The sequence below is a fragment of the Rhinoraja longicauda genome, chromosome 16 (genome assembly GCF_053455715.1).
Source record: "Rhinoraja longicauda isolate Sanriku21f chromosome 16, sRhiLon1.1, whole genome shotgun sequence".
In the NCBI taxonomy this organism is placed as follows: domain Eukaryota; kingdom Metazoa; phylum Chordata; class Chondrichthyes; order Rajiformes; family Arhynchobatidae; genus Rhinoraja; species Rhinoraja longicauda.
Genome location: NC_135968.1, coordinates 43,638,368 through 43,659,929, shown reverse-complemented (window position 1 = coordinate 43,659,929; position 21,562 = coordinate 43,638,368). Strand labels below are relative to the sequence as shown.

Genomic DNA, 21,562 nt, shown 5'->3' with positions numbered 1-21,562 from the left:
GGTAGACCTGCTTCACATGGACTTCAATAAGGCTTTAGACATGGTAAGATCCAGAAGGAGTGAGATATTCAAGGCATATTTGCAAACTGGATCCAAAATTGGTTGGGAATAGGAGGCAGGGGGTTATGGATGAGAATGTAGTTGGTCAGATTTAAAAGTTTGCGGACAAGATGAGAATTGGTGGGAGCCATGGGTGGCGAAAAGTTTGTCTAATCAGGACACAGATCAGTTGGAAAATTGGGCATAGTGGTGGTAGATGGGGTTTAATCCAGACAAGTTCAAGGTTGACGTACTTTGGGAAATGCAATTCTAGTGGGACACGCAGATTAAATGTGAGGGACATGACGTATGTAGGGAGGTGCTGCAGATGCTGGTTTAAACCAAAGGTAGACACAAAATGCTGGAGTAACTCAGTGGGTCAGACAGCATCTCTGGAGGAACCCCTCCTGCCATGGTATCAGGATACAGAAGTGAATACCGTCATAAAACTGCAGCTGTGTTCCTTTATGCAAGGTGTGAATCCAACCTTTGGACTATCCACCCCTTGATACCGATTTGATGTCGGTTTTACCAGGAATAAAAGCTGCTTCATTCTGTCACATGTACAGGATGAAACTGCAGATGGCGGTTTAAACCGAAGACAGACACAAATGCTGGAGTAACTCAGCAGATCAGACAGCATCTCTGGAGAAAAGGAATAGATGTCGTTTCGGGTCGAGACCCTTCTTCAGACTGAAGAAGGGTCTCGACCACGGACCTTATGAAGAGAGTTGATATGCAGAGGTCACAAATCCATAGTGTGCTTTTTGCAGACAGATAAGGTGTCTGCACACGTCAATTAAAAATTAAGCTACATTTAGCAACATTTTTCCCCTTCAATAAACTTCCCTCTTCTATTTTGATTTTCTGACCAATCTCCTGCTACTTTAATAAACTTAAAGCTAAAAAGTATTAAATCAACACATCAAATTAAAAAGTAAATGCATTATTAAAATAGGCACTAAATAATTTAGAGACAATTTACCCTGTGCCCGGTACGTAGCATCATTAAAAAGCACTGGGTGAATATATGTGGTAAGCTTGCCTTAATTGGCTGAGGCATTGATTTAAGAGTTGGAACACAGTCTGGCAACCATAATTAACATTAGTTAGACTGAGGTTGGACTATTGTGTGTTGGTAGCAACACGAAGAATTCAGAATTCACTCGTCAGGATGTTGCCTGGAATTGAGGGTTGGCCATTCTTGTGCAAATTTATTCCAACACCAAATCTCTCTGAAAAAGTTCTTCTGGTCATTTTCCGTTCTGCGGGTGTTCATGTCCAAGGATTTCTGTGAAACCTCCCTCTCGTTGGATGCATGATACAAGATTGCATCAGGCCAGTGGGGTGTAAAAATCCACAACATGGATGTCAAGCAATTCACAAAATGGATATCACTGCAAGGAGGCGAGCAAAGATCATAACCTTGCCTCAACGCTGCTTGAGGTCAAGCGAGAGATCACAAAGTTGGTAGGTTTGAGCCCGGCTTCTGCATCCAGAATTGTTAGGCAAGGGTTCAAAACCAGATCACTATCACCCAGGAGGACTGGGAGGTGCGGCTGCAAATGGACAACTCCTCCCATGAGATGAGTTGAGGCCGTGCTGAATCGGAAAGATCCCAGGAAAATAAGAGATGCCCGGAATAAAGATTTGGGGGCAGCAGGAGCCTCAATAAGCTCCAGCATCGTGAGCTGATGCCTTATTGAAGACAGTTGTACAGCCAGAAGATCTGTGGAAAAACAACTCCTAACTGCTGCGCTGAAGCAAAAAACTATACCAGTGGGCCTTAAAATATAAAGATTGCTCGTATGAGGACAGGAGAAAGGCGTTATTCAGCGACGAAAACCATTTCCTGGATCAAGGCCAACATGTTCAGAGATCTGGTGAGAAAATGCCACATTGACCAGTTTGTCAAACGCCCTGGAAAGATGATGTTCTGGAGTTGTTCTGGCTATAACGGTGTTGATCCATTGGCCCCTGTTGCAGAATGATGGGATCGCGGCAATATATCGATGTATTGCAGAGGAGTGGTGCCGGAGATGGCAAAGACTTGAGATAGACACAAAATGCTGGAGTAACACAGCAGGACAGGCAGCATCTCTGGAGAGATGGAATGGGTGACGTTTTGGGTCGAGATCCTTCTTCAGACTTTAGTTTAGTTTATTGTCGCGTGAAAGTCTTTTGTTGCGTGTTAACCAGTCAGCGGAAAGACAATACATGATTACAATCAATAAGCCCCCTGACATCAGTCTGAAGAAGGGTCTCGACCCGAAACGTCACCCATTCCTTCTCTCCCGAGATGCTGCCTGACCTGCTGAGTTACTCCAGCATTTTGTGAATACATGATTACAATCGAGCCATTTATAGCGTGGAGCTACAGGGTCGGAAATAACATGAATAACGTTGAGAGCAAGACTTTTCCAGATGGATCCGGGATATTCCAACAAGACGTTGCACCATGCCACACATCGAAGACAGTGACACTTTTTTCCCCAGCAAAAGGGGATATCCCCATGGACTTGCCTGGCAACTCTCCTGACCTGAATCCAATTGAGAAGATGTGGTCAATTGTCATGGAGAGACTGAATGGAAAGGACTGTAGCACAAGACAGAAGTTCATTGAGGCCATAATTCAGCCGTGGTATTGCGATGAAAAAAATCCCCAGAAACTGACTGAATCTGGTCGATTCCATGCCAAATCACAACAAAGACTTGATAAAGAAACGTGGTGGACATATAACGTACTAAAGACATAATGGTAGGATGATAAGGAATGAAAGGTAGTCCTGCAACATGAATGTTGACTTGTTTAATCTGAGTTTAATTAATGCTTAATTCAATTAATATGCACAGGGGTGTAGATATAAAGAGAGATTAGATAGGCTGGGTTTATTCTCAATGGAACATACAAGGTTGTAGGGTGACCTTAGAGGATTATCAAATTATGAAGGACATAGTTGGAAAGATGGCCAGAATCTTTTTCCCAGTCTAGAACTAGAGGGAAGAGTTTTCAGGTTTAAATTCCAGATTAGTCTATTGACATTTACACCAGAGTGCAATGAAAGTCTTTAGACTTTAGAGTTTAGAGTTTGGAGACACAGCAGATAAGCAGGCTTTTCGGCCCATTGAGTACCTGCCGACCAGCGATCAGCCCGAACACTAGCACTAATCGAAGCATGAGGGACAATTTACAATTAGCCAACAAACCTGGAGTGTCGGAGGAACAAGGGGTACCCAGAGAAAACCCACACGGTCACAGGGAGAACATACAAACTCCATACCTGACAGCACCTGTAGTCAGGATCGAACCGGGTCTCTGGCGCTGTAAGGCAGCAGCTCTACCGCTACGTCACTGTGCCACCCCAGGACCTAGTCTAGTTCACATCAAGGTCATTGAATAAATAGGACACATGGAGTAATGGTTAATTTCCCACCTGGGATAAATAAAGTTCTATTGTGTCGTATTGTATGATAAATACAACAATAAATACAAACAAAAAGATGACAAGGGAGAAATTTAAGGGAGATTTGGGGGAGGTTTTTCATGCAGATGCTGGTCGTTTTCTGGAATGTTGCCAGAGAAATTGTGGAGGCAAATACGATCACAATGTTTAAAAGGCATTTGGTGAGGTAATTAGATACAAATGGTATAGAGGGATAGAGGCGTGCTGTAGGCAAGTGGGATTAGCAATGAAACAGCTGGGCCGAAAGGGCTTGCACATGATACTGTGATTATAATTAAGAATTTTATATGGATCTGCATTGAGATCAGGAATGAGATTTTGTGTGCTTTATGATCGCACTATTGTTCAACAGAATTGCTTCATGTTCTACTTCATCATTTACTCATGCTTTATCCTGGTTCCATTTTAAAGCTGCTTCAGAGGGAAAGATTAAATAATTTTTTTTTCTTAAAACTTTGAAACTTACAGTTTTCAAAGAGGGTGATTTTCTGTTCAGTGGTGACTCTCTTCTGGAAAAAAAAACCCACATATGTTGACGAACAAATAAATGTGTAGTGTTAAAGTATTCACAACCTGCCCTGCAATCAATGTTTAAGGTGATACAAGGATGAGTTCATAAGTTATTAGGTCATTCAGCCCATCAAGTCTACACCGCCATTCAACCTGGCCGATCTATCTTATTCTCTCAACATCAATTGTCTTGCCTTCTCCCCATAACCCCTGACACCCATACAAATCAAGAATATGTCAATCTCCGTCTTAAAAATATTCATTTGCTTGGCCTCTTCAGCCGTCTGTGGCAATGAATTCCACAGATTCACCACCCTCTGACTAAAGAAATTCCTCCTCATCTCCTTTTTAAAAGTGCGTCCTTTTATTCTGAGGCTATGGTCTCTAGTCCTGGACTCTCCTCGTAGATTAAGATTGATGTTATTACTGCTGGTATAGGTGAAACACTAAGAATTATCTACCGTTGAAAGAAAGAGCTTTATCTTTTCACTTGGTAAAAGGGTTATCAGGGATAATAAAGTTAGCTGCTTAGGCTTATATGATTTCTCATGCCTGAAGCCATATGCTGGATATGGGACAGTTTTTGATGATCAATATCTAGTGTTGTCAGACACTTTCAGGTCAAAGAAGGAATTATACTTCTTTCACACTGACTATATAAGTCACCACAATTTCAAAATACCATTTCCTTTTGAATTTTCTTCATGAATATTAAGTTCCTTTGTCTACTGATTTTAAATGTTTACACCAGCAGGGTTTTCTACCGAATAAAATTGCCATCTGATACCATGGAGGAAAAATTAACACCAGTTTTGTATTTTTGACTTGTTTCTTAGTGACCTGCATTGGAAACATAAGAAAACAACTGCAGATGCTGGTACAAATCGAAGGTATTTATTCACAAAATGCTGGAGTAACTCAGCAGGTCAGGCAGCATCTCAGGAGAGAAGGAATGGGCGACGTTTCGGGTCGAGACCCTTCTTCAGACTGATGTTAGGGGGGCGAGACAAAGGAAGGATATAGGTGGAGACAGGAAGATAGAGGAAGATCTGGGAAGGGGGAGGGGAAGAGAGGGACAGAGGAACTATCTAAAGTTGGAGAAGTCGATGTTGATACCGCTGGGCTGCAAGCTGCCCAGGCGAAATATGAGGTGCTGTTCCTCCAATTTCCGGTGGGCCTCACTATGGCACTGGAGGAGGCCCATGACAGAAAGGTCAGACTGGGAATGGGAGGGGGAGTTGAAGTGCTCGGCTACCGAGAGATTAGATTGGCCAATGCGGACCGAGCGCAGGTGTTGAGCGAAGCGATCGCCGAGCCTGCGTTTGGTCTCGCCGATGTAAATAAGTTGACATCTGAAGCAGCGGATACAATAGCATTGGAAACTGCTCAGTATTTATGGATAAAGAATAAGACCAAATTGGTTAATAATTTTTTTGTATATTATAATCCGTTCACGACTGTATTTTTGTCATTATACAAACACAAACCTTGTTAAATTCTTTCAACTCATTTAATCAAGATTTGAAGGGGAATCAGCAATGTTGACTTTCAATGAAAGCAATTTAACATGAAATTCTGGGAATTTTATTCCATTAAACTATAGAGTGCAAAAAGGATTTACCCGAGGGTTTCAATTTTAAGGAGAGGCTGGATGAACAGGGACATTCCCATGGAAGCTGAAGGGTGACCTGAGAAAGGTATATAGACAATAGGTGCAGGAGTAGGCCATTCGGCCCTTTGAGCCGGTACTGCCATTCAATGGGATCATGGCTGATCATCCACAATCAGTACCCCGTTCCTGCCTTCTCCGCATACCCCTTGACTCCGCTTTCATTAAGATATAAAATTATGAGGGCCATAGATAAGGCAAATAAACACAGTCTTTTTTCCTGGGGTATTGGAGTCAACAACTGGAGGTCATAGGTTTAAGGTGAGAGGGGGAGGATTTAAAAGGGACTCGAAGAATAGCTTTTGCACACATTGGCTGGTGTGTACATGGAATAAGCTGTCAAAAGAAGTGGTGGAAGCAAATACAACAATATTTAAAAGATACCTGGAGAGGTACATGGATAGGAAAGGTTTGGAGGGAGAAGGGCATTGCCCAGACAAGGAGGCCTGGCTCGGTTGAGAAACTTGGACATCATTGATAAAGGGCTCATTTGCATGCTGCTTTGGTCTACGACTAAAAACAAAGAAAGACAATCTAAGGCATTTGGCCATCTGGCCCTCTACTGATCAACCCATGTGTATCCTGTGCACACGTACCTAGCTCTGCACATCCTACGTTTCAGTTTGCCCCCCTCTTCTCCCACCCCCGTCCCACTACTAACATTGACACACAGCATGAAACTCCCTCCCACCCACACCATTCCCAGCATCTACCTGGCAATTTGTTCAATTCAGTTGCAGGCTATTCAATTTATGTCTACGTCTGTTATTTCTACGTCCGAATGTCTTTGGTATTTCCTCTGCTGATTTCCTGTTCGCGTATCGTTTCTGATTAATTTGTTTCTAAAGGTTGCACGCTAGTCATTGCTAACTGATACACAGCTACTTCCCACATAAGCCATCTGAGTATTTATGCAAACAAAGTATTCACAAAAAAGGTACCTGAGTAGTTCTGGTGTAATGGGCACTTTGGGAAGAAAGCGAGCGAGTGAAGTTGGACTCCCTGTTCCTGAAGACCCAGGTTTAGGAAGTTGTGGCTTCGGTCTTCAAACAGAAGAAAAACATTTGTCTGATTAGAATTTTAAGATAAATATAAGTGGAGAGAATAGACACAAAAAGCTGGAGTAACTCAGCGGGTCAGGCAGCATCTCTGGAGAGAAGGAATAGGTGACTTTTCGGGCCAAGACCCTTCTTCAGGCTGAGGGTAAGGGGAAAGGGAAAGCAGAGATACAGACGGTTATGTAGTGAGATACAGAACAAATGAATGAAAGAGATGCAAAAAAAGTAACGATGACAAAGGAATAGACTATTGGTAGCTGTGGTCGAGGTGAAAACGAGTTACAGCCAATGAGATTCAACTAGACGACTTTGAAGCTGGTACGACTGTCCTGGGTGGGGGAGGGATGGAGAGAGGGAGGATGCAAAGGCTACTTGAAGTTTGAGATGTCGATAGTCGTACCACTGGGGCGTAAGCTGCCCTAGCAAAATATGAGGTGCTGTTCCTCCAATTTGCGTTTAGCCTCACTCTGACAATGGAGGAGGCCCAGGACAGAAAGGTCAGTGTGGGAATGGGAGGGGGGGGGGCGAAAGTGTTTGGCAACCGGGAGATCAGGTAGGTCCAGGTGGACTGGGCAGAGAGCATCTTGTGAATTAGTTGGCGATGCATATGATTCAAGCCCGTGTAAGTACTCCCGGGGGCAACGTTGAATTTCTCAGCGCTGCTTAGGAAATGTGGCTCTTAGACTGGATGGAATTCCAGGACTTTTGGAAATTTCTCCAAAAAAGAGACGACGGGCAAAAGCAAATTATCCTCCAAAAGAGAGTGGGCATTTCCAACATTCCTGCTTCATTTTCCTGCAGTTTAGGCGGTAAGGTGAACAATTTGGAGAAATGCTTGGGAAAGTGCAGGATGGACATCTGCCCTCCAACACAACACAACTCTGCCCTCTCCCCCACGACTGGTCGGAGCATTGGGGAGAGGCGTACAAGAGCTGAGCTGCAGAATCAAAGCAGGGATCAGGTTGTACAAAGTTGCCAATCAAATGGCTCCAGACGCAAGTTGTTGGAGAAACGTGACACGCTAACAGGAGGGGAAACAGAGAAGGGTCTCGACCCGAAACGTCACCCATTCCTTCTCTCAAGAGATGCTGCCTGGCCCGCTGAGTTACTCCAGCATTTTTGTATCTATCTTCGGTTTAAACCAGCATCTGCAGTTCCTTCCTACATTGAAGATTGCCTGTTCATTTTAAGCCGTGGAGAGCCAGTTGCAGACAATGAGATTGGACGGAGGAAAGCACGTTAACAAGATGACATCTATTGGCATAGATGTCATCACCGCCAGCACCGCCATTCAATGTGATCATGGCTGATCATTCTCAATCAGTACCACGTTCCTGCCTTCTCCCCATACCCCCTGACTCCGCTATCCTTAAGAGCTCTATCTAGCTCTCTCTTGAATGCATTCAGAGAATTGGCCTCTGCTGCCTTCTGAGGCAGAGAATTCCACAGATTCACAATTCTCTGACTGAAAAAGTTTTTCCTCATCTCAGTTCTAAATGGCCTACCCCTTATTCTTAAACTGTGGCCCCTGGTTCTGGACTCCCCCAACATTGGGAACATGTTTCCTGCCTCTAACGTGTTCAACCCCTTAATAATCTTATACGTTTCGATAAGAAAATATCGATAAGAAAATTTTCGATAAGAAAATAAGACCTTTTAGAAAAGGTCAGTATAAAATGTTGATGGTTGTGGATGAAAATTTTTGAGGTGGCCACTTGGGGGCACTCTTATACAATGTAGCCAAAATAAAATGACAACATTAAAGGAATGATGTTGTAATTTGGTACATTTGGGAGAGACCCCAAATCATGTGAAATACAACTGGATGATAAAAAAATGACTGCACTGCCACGACAAACATATTTATCACGATGCAATTCATTTGGTAGTTAATGGTTGTGGGATTTACATTCATGTTAAAATTAATATTTTTCCTCCAATAAATATCTGTTGAATTCTTGATTAATTTAATTTGCAGCAATAACTAAAATATGTGATTGTAAGTTGGTAGAAATCGAAGGTATTTATTTCACAAAATGCTGGAGTAACTCAGCAGGTCAGGCAGCATCTCAGGAGAGAAGGAATGGGTGACGTTTCGGGTCGAGACCCTTCTTCAGACTTCATTCTCATACTGTATGTGCCAGGAGATTGCAGACAGTTGCGGGTCAAATAAGGTTGTTGTAGTAGTGGGTTTTTAACTTTCCCAAAATAGACTGGGAAAATCATAGTGTGAAGGGTTTAAATGGGATGCAATTCCTCAAAGGTGTTTCTTAAGCAGCATGTGGAGGCCCACACACATGAGAGGGCAACGCTGGATCTAGTATTGGGAAATTGGGAAGGGCATGTTAATGAAATGTGTGTGGAGGAGCCTTATGGGACCAGTGACCACAGTTCGATTAGGTTTAAGATAGTTATGGATAGGGACGGAGAGGGTCCACAGGTTAAAATGCTCAACTGGGGTAAGGCCAACTTTGAGGGTATGAGAGAAGGTCTCGCTCAAGTTGACTGGAGCAGGTTATTAGAGGGGAAAGGAACATCAGCCGAGTGGGATGTTTTTAAAAGTGTGCTGACGAAAGCTCATGATGTGTACGTCCCTGTTAGAGTGAAGGGCAAAGCAGGCAAACGTAAGGAAGCTTGGCTGACAAGGGAAATTGAGGCATTGGTCAAAAACAAGAAGGATGCATGGGACAGGTACAGGCAGCTGGGATCAAGTGCATCCCTGGAGGAGTTTCGGGAAGGAATATACTAAAAAAGGAAATCAGAAGGGCAAAAAGGGGCCTGGAGATAGTTCTGGTGGGTAGCATTAAGGACAATCTCAAAATATTTTATAAAAACATTGGGGGGAAATGGTAACTACAGAGAGAGAGTGGGACCTCTCAGGAATCAAAGCGGTCACCTCTGTGTGGAGCCACAGTAGTTGGGCAAGGTCCTCAATGAGTATTTCTCCTCTGTATTTACCGAGGAGACAGTAGGACGGAGGAACTTGGGGCAGTCAATGGAAGTGTCATGAGAGTCAGTGTTACCGTTGAAGAAGTACTGAAGGTACTGTCATGTATGAAGGTAGACAAATCTCCAGGGCCTGATCAGATATATCTGAGCACATTGAGGGAAACTAGAGAGGAAATTGCGGGAGCCCTGGTTGAAATTTATGAGTCGTCCTCAAATACAGGAGAGGTGCCGGAAAACTGGAGGGTGGCAAATGTGCCTCTTTTCAAGAAGGGCTGCAGAGAAAATGCTGGGAACTATAGGCCGGTGAGCTTAACATCTGTAGTTGGTAAGTTACTGGAGAGTATTCTGAGGGATAGGTTATACAGGCATTTGGATGGGCAAGGGTTGATTAGGGATAGTCAGCATGGTTTTGTACATGGGAGGTCGGGTCTCACAAATCTGATTTGATCTTTTTGAAGATGTGACCAAAAAGGTTGATGAGGGCAGAGCTGTAGATGTTGTGTACATGGACTTCAATAAGGCGTTCGACAAGGTCCCGCATGGTAGGCTGCTCTGGAAGGTTAGATCGCATGGGATCCAAGGAGAGATAGCTGAATGGATAACAAATTGGCTCCATGGAAGGAAGCAGAGGGTGATGGTGGAAGGTTGCTTCTCAGACTGGAGGCCTGTGACTAGTGGTGTGCCTCAGGGTTCAGTGTTGGGCCCGTTACTGTTTGTCATCCACATCAATGATTAGGATGAGAACCTACAGGGCAAGATTAGCAAGTTTGCTGATGATACAAAAGTGAATGGTTTCACAGACAGTGAAAATAGTTGAGAAAGATTGCAGCAGGATCTGGATCGATTGGCCAGGTGGGCGGAGGAATAGTTGATGGAATTTAATACCAAAAAGTGTGAGGTGTTGCATTTTGGGACGTCGAACAAGGGCAGGACCTACACAGTAAATAGTAGGCCCCTGGGTAGTGTTGTAGAGCAGAGTGATCTAGGAGTGCAGGTGCATGGTTCCTTGAAGGTCGATTGCAGGTGGATAAGGTGGTCAAAAAGGCTTTTGGAACTTTGACCTTCATCAGTCAGAGTATTGAGTATTGAGAGTATAAGAAGATAAATGCAGATGCTGGTACAAATCGAAGGTATTTATTCACAAAATGCTGGAGTAACTCAGCAGGTCAGGCAGCATCTCGGGAGAGAAGGAATGGGTGACGTTTCGGGTCGAGACCCTTCTTCAGACTGAAGAAGGGTCTCGACCCGAAACATCATCCATTCCTTCAGACTGAAGAAGGGTCTCGACCCGAAACATCATCCATTCCTTCTCTCCCGAGATGCTGCCTGACCTGCTGAGTTACTCCAGCATTTTGTCAATATTGAGTATAGAGGTTGGGAGGTCATGTGGCAGTTGTATAAGACATTGGTGAGACTGCATTTAGAATATTGTGTTCAGTTCTGAACACTATGTTATGGGAAAGATATTGTCAAGCTTCAGAAAAGATTTACGAGGATGTTGCCAGGACTAGATGGTGTAAGCTACAGGGAGAGGTTGAGTAGGCTGGGTGGCTATTCCATGGAACGCAGGAGGATAAGGGGTGATCTTATAGAGGTATACAAAATCATGAGAGGAATAGATCTGGTAGATGCACAGAGTCTCTTGCCCAGAGTAGGGGAATTGAGGACCAGAGGACATAGGTTCATGGTGAAGGGGAAAAGATTTAATAGGAATCCGAGAGGTAACTTTTTCACACAAAGGGTGGTGGGTGTATGGAACAAGCTGCCAGAGGAGGTAGTTGAGGCTGGGACTATCCCATCGTTTAAGAAACAGTTGGACAGGTACATGGATAGGACAGGTTTGGAGTGATATGGACCAAGCGCAGGCAGGTGGGACTAGTGTAGCTGAGACATTGTTGGCCGATTCGGGCAAGTTGGGCCGAAGTGCCTGTTTCCACACTGTATCACTCTATGACTCTATATAAAATGCTGGCTAATTCATCACTGTTAATAACATTGAGAGTAACTCCTCCAATTCATTGTGCAGACAATGTGTAGGAAAAAACTGCAGATGCTGTTTTAAACCAAAGATAGACACAAAATGCTGGAGTAACTCAGCGGGACAGGCAGTATCTCTGGAGAGAAGGAATGGGTGATGTTTTGGGTTGAGACCCTTCTTCAGACGGAGAGACTGTCTTTCTTCTGTCTGTCATTGTGCAGATACATTATTTGTGTTCTTTACATGCAAATATTCAGAAAGATTGTACTGAAACAGATGTTAAAAAGTGAAAGCTGAACTCTAAATTTATTTAATAACATCCATTAAATTTCTGAGGTCTATCCCATGGTCTATCCCCAGGATAAAACTGCTGTCTCCCAGCTTCTGTTAAAAGTTTGTTTGTGAATATTGTTTGTGTCAAAATCCCCAACAGCCTCAAATATTGTCCCATGTATGACTGAGGATGTTGTCATCCTGCACTGTATTTGGTATGGGCTTGTGCTCCCCGGACACTGGAACTCTGGCAGTAACAAGACCGGTAGATATAGCATGGATCTAACTAAAGCTAAGTTTTAGTTTTAGTCATACAGAGTCGAAACAGGCCCTTCGGCCCACCAAGTCGACGCCGACCATTGGTCACCCACACACCAGCTCTATGTTATCTCACATCCGCATCTTACACACCAGGAATAATTTACAGAAGCCGATTAACCTACAAACCCACACGGTCACAGGGAGAATGTACAAATCCCGCACAGACAGCACCCGAGGTCAGGATCGATCCTGGATCTCGGGCACTGTAAGGCAGCAACTCTACTTCTGTGCAACCGTGCCATAAAGGATCTGGGGAGATTGCCAGATTCCTTCTTGGAAACCTGAAGAAAATTGATTTGCTGTGGATGAATGGATCACCTTGTAAATTGCTTACTTGTGTCTGATTAAAAAACACAGTTAAAAGTTAAGTTCATCAAACTCCGTAACGTGTCTCACGTTGGCTTTTAATTGTGACGTACCTGAACGCTGGTGGTGAAGGCTCCTTGGGACAAAAGAACAAACACCATGTTAAATCAGATTTTGGAACGTGATTAGAGGAATACTTCATACAGACATATGTCACTCGTGTTACAAAACACACTTTTAGTTACAATCAACGTGAGAACAAATAGAGTGATCGAGGAGAAAAGCACAATGTTGCAGGCAATACAATCTGAAATAAAACAGTACATTCTGGATATACTCAGTAGAGCAGGCAACATATGTGGAGAGAGAAGCAGAACTTATGCTTCAGGTCAATGAATAAACTTCTGGAAGAATTCAGAGCATGTGATTAGTGCGGGTGTCAGGGGTTACGGGGAGAAGGCAGGAGAATTGGGTTAGGAGGGAGAGGTAGATCGGCCATGATTGAATGGCAGAGTAGACTTGATGGGCCGAATGGCCTAATTCTACTCCTATCACATATGACCTTATGGAGGCCAAGGGATGGACTGTTGGCCTTCATAACAAGAGGAGTTGAGTATAGGAGCAAAGAGGTCCTTCTGCAGTTGTACAGGGCCCTAGTGAGACTGCACCTGGAGTACTGTGTGCAGTATTGGTCTCCAAATTTGAGGAAGGATATTCTTGCTATTGAGGGCGTGCAGCGTAGGTTTGCTAGGTTAATTCCCGGAATGGCGGGACTGTCATATGTTGAAAGACTGGAGTGACTAGGCTTGTATACACTGGAATTTAGAAGGATGAGAGGAGATCTTATCGAAACGTATAAGATTATTAAGGGGTTGGACACGTTAGAGGCAGGAAACATGTTCCCAATGTTGGGGGAGTCCAGAACAAGGGGCCACAGTTTAGGAATAAGGGATAGGCCATTTAGAACTGAGATGAGGAAAAACTTTTTCAGTCAGAGAGTTGTGAATCTGTGGAATTCTCTGCCTCAGAAGGCAGTGGAGGCCAATTCTCTGAATGCATTCAAGAGAGAACTAGATAGAGCTCTTAAGGATAGCGGAGTCAGGGGGTATGGGGAGAAGGCAGGAACGGGGTACTGATTGAGAATGATCAGCCATGATCACATTGAATGGCGGTGCTGTCTCAAAGGGCCGAATGGCCTACTCCTGCACCTATTGTCTATTGTCTATTGACATATTTGTAGATCGGGACCGTGCATCAAGACAGAGGGGGTAAGTAAGGGAAGCCAATACATAGAAAGGAGGGGAGAGGTGTTTATTTGCTAACCCCATCTGATTTAGAATATTCTTTTCAGGTGAAATAAGGTAAACCCTATCCTGAAATTTCAGGAGCTTATATTTTCCTGACATGTTAAGGCAACATTTGTATACATTGGTATAAATATATTTGTATAAAATTTCAGAAATCATTGAAATTAAGGTATCAGAAACTTACTTCATCTGGAACTTCGTACACATCTGTGAGAGGAGGACATGTATTAAAAGATGAAAACACAGCTAATATGTTGAGAAGTTTCCCAAAATTGACAAGTTTCAGGTTTGTTTAACAGCAAATTGAATTGCATGCATGAGTCAAACTCCCCAATTCAAATATAGGAACAGGGAACTGCAGATGCTGGTCTAAAAAAGAAGACATAAAGTGCTGGAGTAGGTTAGCGGGTCAGCCAGCATCTCAGGAGAGCATGGATAGGCAGCATTTCGGGTTGGGACCCTTCTTCAGACCTGAAATGCTGCCTATTCATGGTCTCCTGAGATGCTGCCTGACCCGCTGAACTACTCAAGCAATCCGTGACTTCCCATTCAAATTTGGGGCGGTCACGGTGGCGCGGCGGTAGAGTTGCTGCCATACAGCGCTTGTAGCGCCGGAGACCCAGGTTCGATCCCGACTACAGGCGCTGTCTGTACGGAGTTTGTACGTTCTCCCCGTGACCTGCGTGGGTTTTCTCCGAGATCTTCGGTTTCCTTCCACACTCCAAAGACGTGCAGGTATGTAGGTTAATTGGCTTGGCATAAATGTAAATTGACCCTAGTGTGTGTCGGGTCGTGTCAATGTGGGGGATCGCTGGTCGGTGTGGATTCGATGGGCCAAAAGGCCTGTTCCTGTGTTGTATCTCTAAATTAAACTAAACTGAATTCCAGTTTGCAGCAACTCACAGTGATCAAGCTAAAGAATATACTTTTTTTTTTAAACAAAAGATGCTCTTTGAATTGTGAATTTTAAATTGTACATTGTTTTCTTCGTAAGTTTTTGAGAATTGATATTGATGAGAATTTCGGGCCTGTTGTCCTTGTTTTGAATGAATGTGGTGCAGTGCTGTGGACCAATAGATCAGAGGTTGAGTGGGTGCTGGAGGATACGTGTTAGGACAATGACTTTCAGATGGGTGAGGAAATTCCTTTGTTCATCAGTCAGCTGGCTTTAAAAAGACTTCCATACTGTTGCAAACTGAACTACGAGATGCTGAGGGTGACCTTAGCTGCGAACCTTTCACCGTCCGGCGCGGCCTGGAACGTGGCAACTTCAACAGCCTGACCGCGGGAGAAGACGGCAGGGGAAGAGAAAAGACATTCTGGCCTTCCATCACAGTGAGGAGGTGACTGGAGGAGACTCACTGTGATGGATGTTTCTTTTTTTTGGGCTTTGTGTTGGTTTGTGGTTGTGTGTGTTATTGCTTATTTTATTGCTCTTACTGTTGGACTGTGGGTGACGAAATCTCGTCCAAAAGACTTGTCTTTTTTGGATGACAATAAAGGTAATTCTGATTCTGATTCTGAATCTGACTCTGATTCTGATGGATGTTGCAATTTAATGTACAGCCACCAGGGGGAGGGAGAGGATCTGTTGTTGCATTTGTGTTTCCAGCCACCGAGGGACTGACTGTGTGAGTTCATCTGTTACCACAACCTTGGGCAAGACAAAGGTGGGATCATCGTTATTCAAATAGGCGGCAGGCCCAAAGTGCAGATAATACCTGGGGTGGAGGGTGCTGCACCGAGGAGTCCCCTGCAACCTGTTTCTCTCGCGGTTCACAGACTCGCCGGCCGCCTGCCACTTCTGCGGGTTGGAAGAGTCTGTGTACCACGTGTACATGGAGTGTGTGAGTCTGTGTACATGGACTGTGTGAGTCTGTGTATCACGTGTACATGGAGTGTGTGAGTCTGTGTATCACGTGTACATGGACTGTGAGTCTGTGTATCACGTGTACATGGAGTGTGTGAGTCTGTGTACCACGTGTACATGGAGTGTGTGAGTCTGTGTACCACGTGTACATGGAGTGTGTGAGTCTGTGTACCACGTGTACATGGAGTGTGTGAGGTTGCAGCCCCTGCTCCAGTATCTAAAGGGGCTGCTCCTTGCCTTCTGGCTGCACTTCACACCCACCATCCTCATCTACGGACACCCTGTGCGTAGGGGAGAGGGTAGGGGGGCTGAAGATGTCCTTGTTGGGTTGCTCCTGGGCCTGGCCAAGCTGGCCATCCGCGAGTCACGGCGCCAGGCGGAAGAGGGCTCTGCCCGAGCCGGCTGCCTGCCCCTTTTCCGGGGTTACATCTGCGCCCGGGTGGGGTTAGAGAGGGACTACGCGCTGTCCACGGGCACCCTGGAGGATTTCCGGGACCGCTGGGCACCGCGAGGGGTTGAATACATCCTTGACAAGGAGTGTCAGATAGTTGTATAATAGTTTTATTGTTTGTCTTGTATTATGGCGGTGGGTTCTGTTTTGGTTTTATTGTATTGTATACATTACTTTAATATTTGAATAAATATTTTTGATAATAATTTTTTTTTGGAATGCTGTGATTCAGAAGCAAAATGTGAATTGCTGTCTTTGTATGTTTCTCGTCGGTCGGCGGGACTGGGAACCCACCCGAAGCCTTGCCGAAGGCTCATCGGTCAATGGGACCGAGAACCCGCATGAAGGCTCGGCAAACGGCCGTAACTGGGAGGGAGCTGGAGAAATGGAGAGGAGAGGAGAGGAGAGGAGAGGAGAGGAGAGGAGAGGGATGTCGGTTCACGGGAACTGCTCCAGTCCATCGAGCGTGCGGGCCGACCCGACTTTGGAGTTTGAATAATGGCGCCAATAATGTCGACCCCCACATGTGTTGTACATGCAAAATGAATTTCACTGTGCAGTGGCATATGTGACAAATAAACTACTATTGAACTATGTTCCTTACAACAGTTCCAATATTTGCTGACTTCAAATTATCGTAAAGCATAACTATATAACTACTGAGTGTTTTAATTTTAACTTTGACACAGCGTTACTTTTGGATCAACTAACATTTCCAGGTGGCTTCAATGAAGCAGTTACACTGAATACTAATTAATTGAAAGATAATAGAATATTCAGCAAAGATTCTCTTAATAAGTCACCACCATTAGGAACCAAAGTGCTTGGAATTAAGTGCTCATCTGAATCCACTCATCACTTGCCAGGCTTTGTCCTGTTCCCAACAAAAGCTTTGCACTCTACATGTGAGAATAAACTAAACTAAACAAAACTAGACCCACGTCTCTTTTTCATCTTTCTTCCCCCTACTACCACCAGTCTGAAGAAGGGTCCTGACCCAAAATATCACCTGCCCATTAACTTCCCAAATACTGACTGACCAGTTGAGTTACTTCATCAGTGTGTTTTTCTGCACAAAGTTTGAGCACCTGCAGTTTCTTCTGTCTGGTTTTAGAATAAGGGGCAGGCCACTGAGGACTGAGATGAGGAGGAACTTTTTCACCCAGAGAGTTGTGAATCTGTGGAATTCTCTGCCGCAGAAGGCAGTGGAGGCCAATTCACTGGATGTATTCAGGAGAGAGTTAGATATAGTTCTTAGGGCTAATGGAATCAAGGGATATGGGAAGAAAGCAGGAACGGGATACTGATTTTGAATGATCAGCCATGATCATAGCGAATGGCGGTGCTGGTTCAAAGGGCCGAATGGCCTCCTCCTGCACCTATTTTCTATGTTTGTACCGGTGATGGAAGGCATCACTGGTAGTGCTTACGCTCCAATAATCTGCGCATGGATGTCCAGCATGAGATTTACCAGGAGTACTCAGCTTCAGAAATCGTCACAACCTTGGTTCATTCATGGATCAAAGAACTACATTTCAGAGGTGAGGTGGGAATGACTGCCTTGACATCAATGCAGAATGAAGATAGACACAAAAAGCCAGAGTTACTCAGTGGGTCAGACAGCATCTCTTGAGAAAAGGAATAGGTGATGTTTCGGGTCTGAAGGATCTTGACCCGAAACGTCACCTATTCCTTTTCTCCAGAGATGCTGCCTGACCCATTGAGTTACTCCAGCAATTTGCGTCTATCTTCGGTTCAAACCAGCATCTGCAGTTCCTTCCTACACTCTTGACAGAATGAAGCAGCTTTTGTTCCTGGTAAAACCGATGTCAATTCGGCTTCAAAGGGGAAAATAGTCCAAGATTGGATTCACACCTTGCACAAAGGGAGAGAGCTGCGTTTGTTTGACACCATTTGCCTCTGTGCTCTGATACCATGGCAGAGGGATTCCTTAGGACTGTGTACTAGGCCCAACCATCTTCAGATGGGACATCAATGACCTTTGTTTGAACATAAGGTCAGAAGTGGGCTTGTTTGTTGATGCTTGCACAATATGAGCCATTATGTTTAGTAGAAGCCTGGGACATGCTGCCAGGGGAGGTGGTAGGAGCAGACAAGATTGTGACATTTAAGAGGTTTTTAGATAGACACGTGAACAAGCAGGGAATAGAGAGACATGGACCATCTGCAGGCAGATGGGATTGGTTTTGATTGGCCCACCATTTCTGCCCTAACCATAATGCCAAAAGGCCTGTTCCTGCACTGAACTGTTACATGGTCCATATATTGAAGGGTTAATTCTTTCTACATTTCTTACCTTGAAACTGTGGGCTTTCTGACCGTGACTGTGCCTCAGATGCAGCATTGTCTGGATAAAATAAGGAAGGCATATGACCTAAACGTGCATGTTTCATGTTATGCAGAATGCAGAATTACATATTATCCAATAACAGATTACCAATAGGCTGATTACCAGGTTACCAGATTACACCAGATTACCAGGGCAGCACCAGGGTGGTGCAGCGGTAGAGTTGCTGCCTTACAGCACAAGATTTAGATTTTTAGATTTAGAGATACAGCGCGGAAACAGGCCCTTCGGCCCACCGAGTCCGCGCCGCCCAGCGATCCCCGCACGTTAACACTATCCTACACACACTAGGGACAATTTTTACATTTTACCCAGTCAATTAACCTACATACCTGTAAGTCTTTGGAGTGTGGGAGGAAACCGAAGATCTCGGAGAAAACCCACGCAGGTCACGGGGAGAACGTACAAACTCCGTACAGACAGCACCCGTAGTCAGGATCGAACCTGGGTCTCCGGCGCTGCATTCGCTGTATGGCAGCAACTCTACCGCTGAGACCCTGGTTCGATCCTGACTACGGGTGCTGTCTACACGGAGTTTGTATGTTCTCCCCGTGACCACATGGGATTTTTCCGAGACCTTCCGTTTCCTCCCACACTCCAAAGACGTTCAGGTTTGTAGGTTAATTGGCTTGGTATAAATGTAAATTGTCCCTCGTGTGTTAATGTGCGGGGATCGCAGGTTGGTGCGAACTTGGTGGGCCGAAGGGCCTGTTTCCGCGCTGTATCTCTGTATTAAATTCTCTCAATTTATTAATATTTTCTATATTTAAGCGGAATCTAAAATGCTTTACATTCAGTTTTAATTTACTTCACCCATCCTAAAGAAAACTCCTCGTGAACCAGTATCATGCACCCATGATGTATATTTGAACATTCTTCAAATTGCACACTTATAAATAAAACAGGCATTACAACGTTGCAGAATTCTTGAACATTTTAGTTAACAGAATCCTGCTTTGCAGTTATTGTTCTTTATAATCACAACAAAGTAATAATTTTGAAATTAAACCATTCAATTATAGATCTGCATTTTTCATCACAACCATAATCGTTCTTCGATCTCCCGCCCTCTAACCTCAACCGGCCTGTCTAACGTTGATGCATGTGTGGTCTGAGAGGGAGGGAAAATAGTGGAGGGGAATGTTGCCTCTCTGTTCTTACCCTGCCTTGCGTCTTTCCTATTGTCTATACTTGGGAATGCATAACAACGCATTTGCCTATATATGGGAAGGTAAGATAAAACGCAAGAGAAATAGCAGCAGGAGTGAAGCGTTTGGCTGTCTGGCCACGCATGCAGATCATAGCCGTTCATTTGCCCAAGGTCTACCTTCCTGCTTGTTCTACATAATCCAAGAGACTACAAATCCATCTATTTTGTTCTTCAATGTGCCTAATAACAAACTGTAGTTCTCTGCATTGTAGCATAACAGTTACAAAGACAAAGTCCAATGTCCATGATGAGTTACGTTGGAGAATCAGGTCTGTACCCCATCTTATGGAAGCCTGATAATAGAGGGGAAGAAGTATTCCTGTCCCTGGTAGTGTGCACTATCAAACTTCCCTATCTTCTGCCCGACTGGAGTACAGAGGCAAGTAAATAAATGATGGGTCTTTGTCCTAAACATTATGGAGGGCACTGTGCATCCAAAATTCCCTGGGGTAGCAAATTCCCAAGATTGATAACCATCAGATGAGAAATATCCCCTCATCTCAGTCCTTTATTGTTCTGGTCTTCACCCTTTACACTGGTTATGTCTGGATTCTCACATTCGAGGGAACATCATCACAGAACCCATTACATCAAACTCCTATAGATTTTTGTCTGTTTCAATAAGATCACTTCTCAATCTAAACTTCAGATCATATAAGGCCCAATTTCCTCGACGTTTCCCAATAAGATAGTCAGTTCAATGCAGCGTCATTCATATTAATTGTTTCTGTAACAACTCCAACAAGTATATACTTCCTTAAATAAGGAGCTCAAATCTGTATGCAGTGCTCCAAGTGTGGTCTGGATAGTTCAACTCTATTCATAGAAACATAGAAAATAGGTGCAGGAGGAGGCCATTTGGCCATTCGAGCCAGCACCGCCATTCATTGTGATCATGGCTGATCATCCACAATCAGTAACCCGTGCCTGCTTTCTCCCCATATTCCTTGATTCCACTAGCTTTTAGAACCCTATCTAATTCTCTTTTAAATTCATCCAGTGAATTGGCCTCCACTGCCTTCTGCGGCAGAGAATTCCACAAATTCACAACTCTCTGGGTGAAAAAGTTTCTTCTCACCTCAGTTTTAAATGGCCTCCCCTTTATTCTTCCACTAATCTTTCTGATTATCTGCTGTACGACTTGCTAACATTTTGAACTGAGGAAAATTCAGAGAAATATGTTCTCCAAAACTTTATTCCATTGCTTTGTCATAGCTAAATGGAGTGATATTTTGGGCCAATCTGTCCCACAAAGTGTAATGTAGGTTGAAATATATATTTTTGAAGTTATTGCTAATTATGCCATTGCTATCAGAATGATGGATTGCATAGCCTGAAGGGCTTGTCCCAGTTATGTGATTTTTAAGGCGACTGCCGGCGACTGTCAAAGTCGTAGCAGATCGCCAAAATTTTCTTTTACCCCACGACAATGACCACGACAATGCCGAGTCAGGTCGATACAAGCTACTGTTTTTGGTGAAACTAGCACCTGGCTAAGAGATTACACCGTCTTCGGAAACATCGTGACATTCACCCGCTTACCTGACCGTCAAACTGTCGCCTCCAATCTACCTGTCAAATGTCCTGACGGTAAATAAATTGGTTAAACAAAACTATCTTCTGGTATCTTCAAATGCCTTTTCTTAATTTAATATTACGTGCTTCTAAATGCATCTGCGACAACCTAGCAAACCTGGGGACAGCATGCGACAGCGCCCGCAATAAGCTACGATACCTGGCGACAAGCCAGCTGTCGCAGAGAAATTTCTACATGGGAATTTTTTTCCGC

The 21,562-nt window shown here is 44.2% G+C and overlaps 1 protein-coding gene across 5 annotated transcripts in view; it reads right to left on the bottom strand.

Annotated features, from left to right (window-relative positions):
- Positions 1-21,562, bottom strand: part of blnk (B cell linker) — a 220,857-nt gene that overhangs the window by 29,279 nt on the left and 170,016 nt on the right. For all 5 annotated transcript variants that reach the window (XM_078412878.1, XM_078412882.1, XM_078412880.1 and 2 more), the window contains 5 exons: positions 18,513-18,563; positions 14,059-14,081; positions 12,681-12,703; positions 6,624-6,725; positions 3,970-4,012 (listed from right to left, as the gene is read on the bottom strand). In XM_078412878.1, the coding sequence (XP_078269004.1) occupies positions 3,970-4,012; positions 6,624-6,725; positions 12,681-12,703; positions 14,059-14,081; positions 18,513-18,563 (242 nt within the window). The remainder of the gene's footprint in view (positions 1-3,969; positions 4,013-6,623; positions 6,726-12,680; positions 12,704-14,058; positions 14,082-18,512; positions 18,564-21,562) is intronic.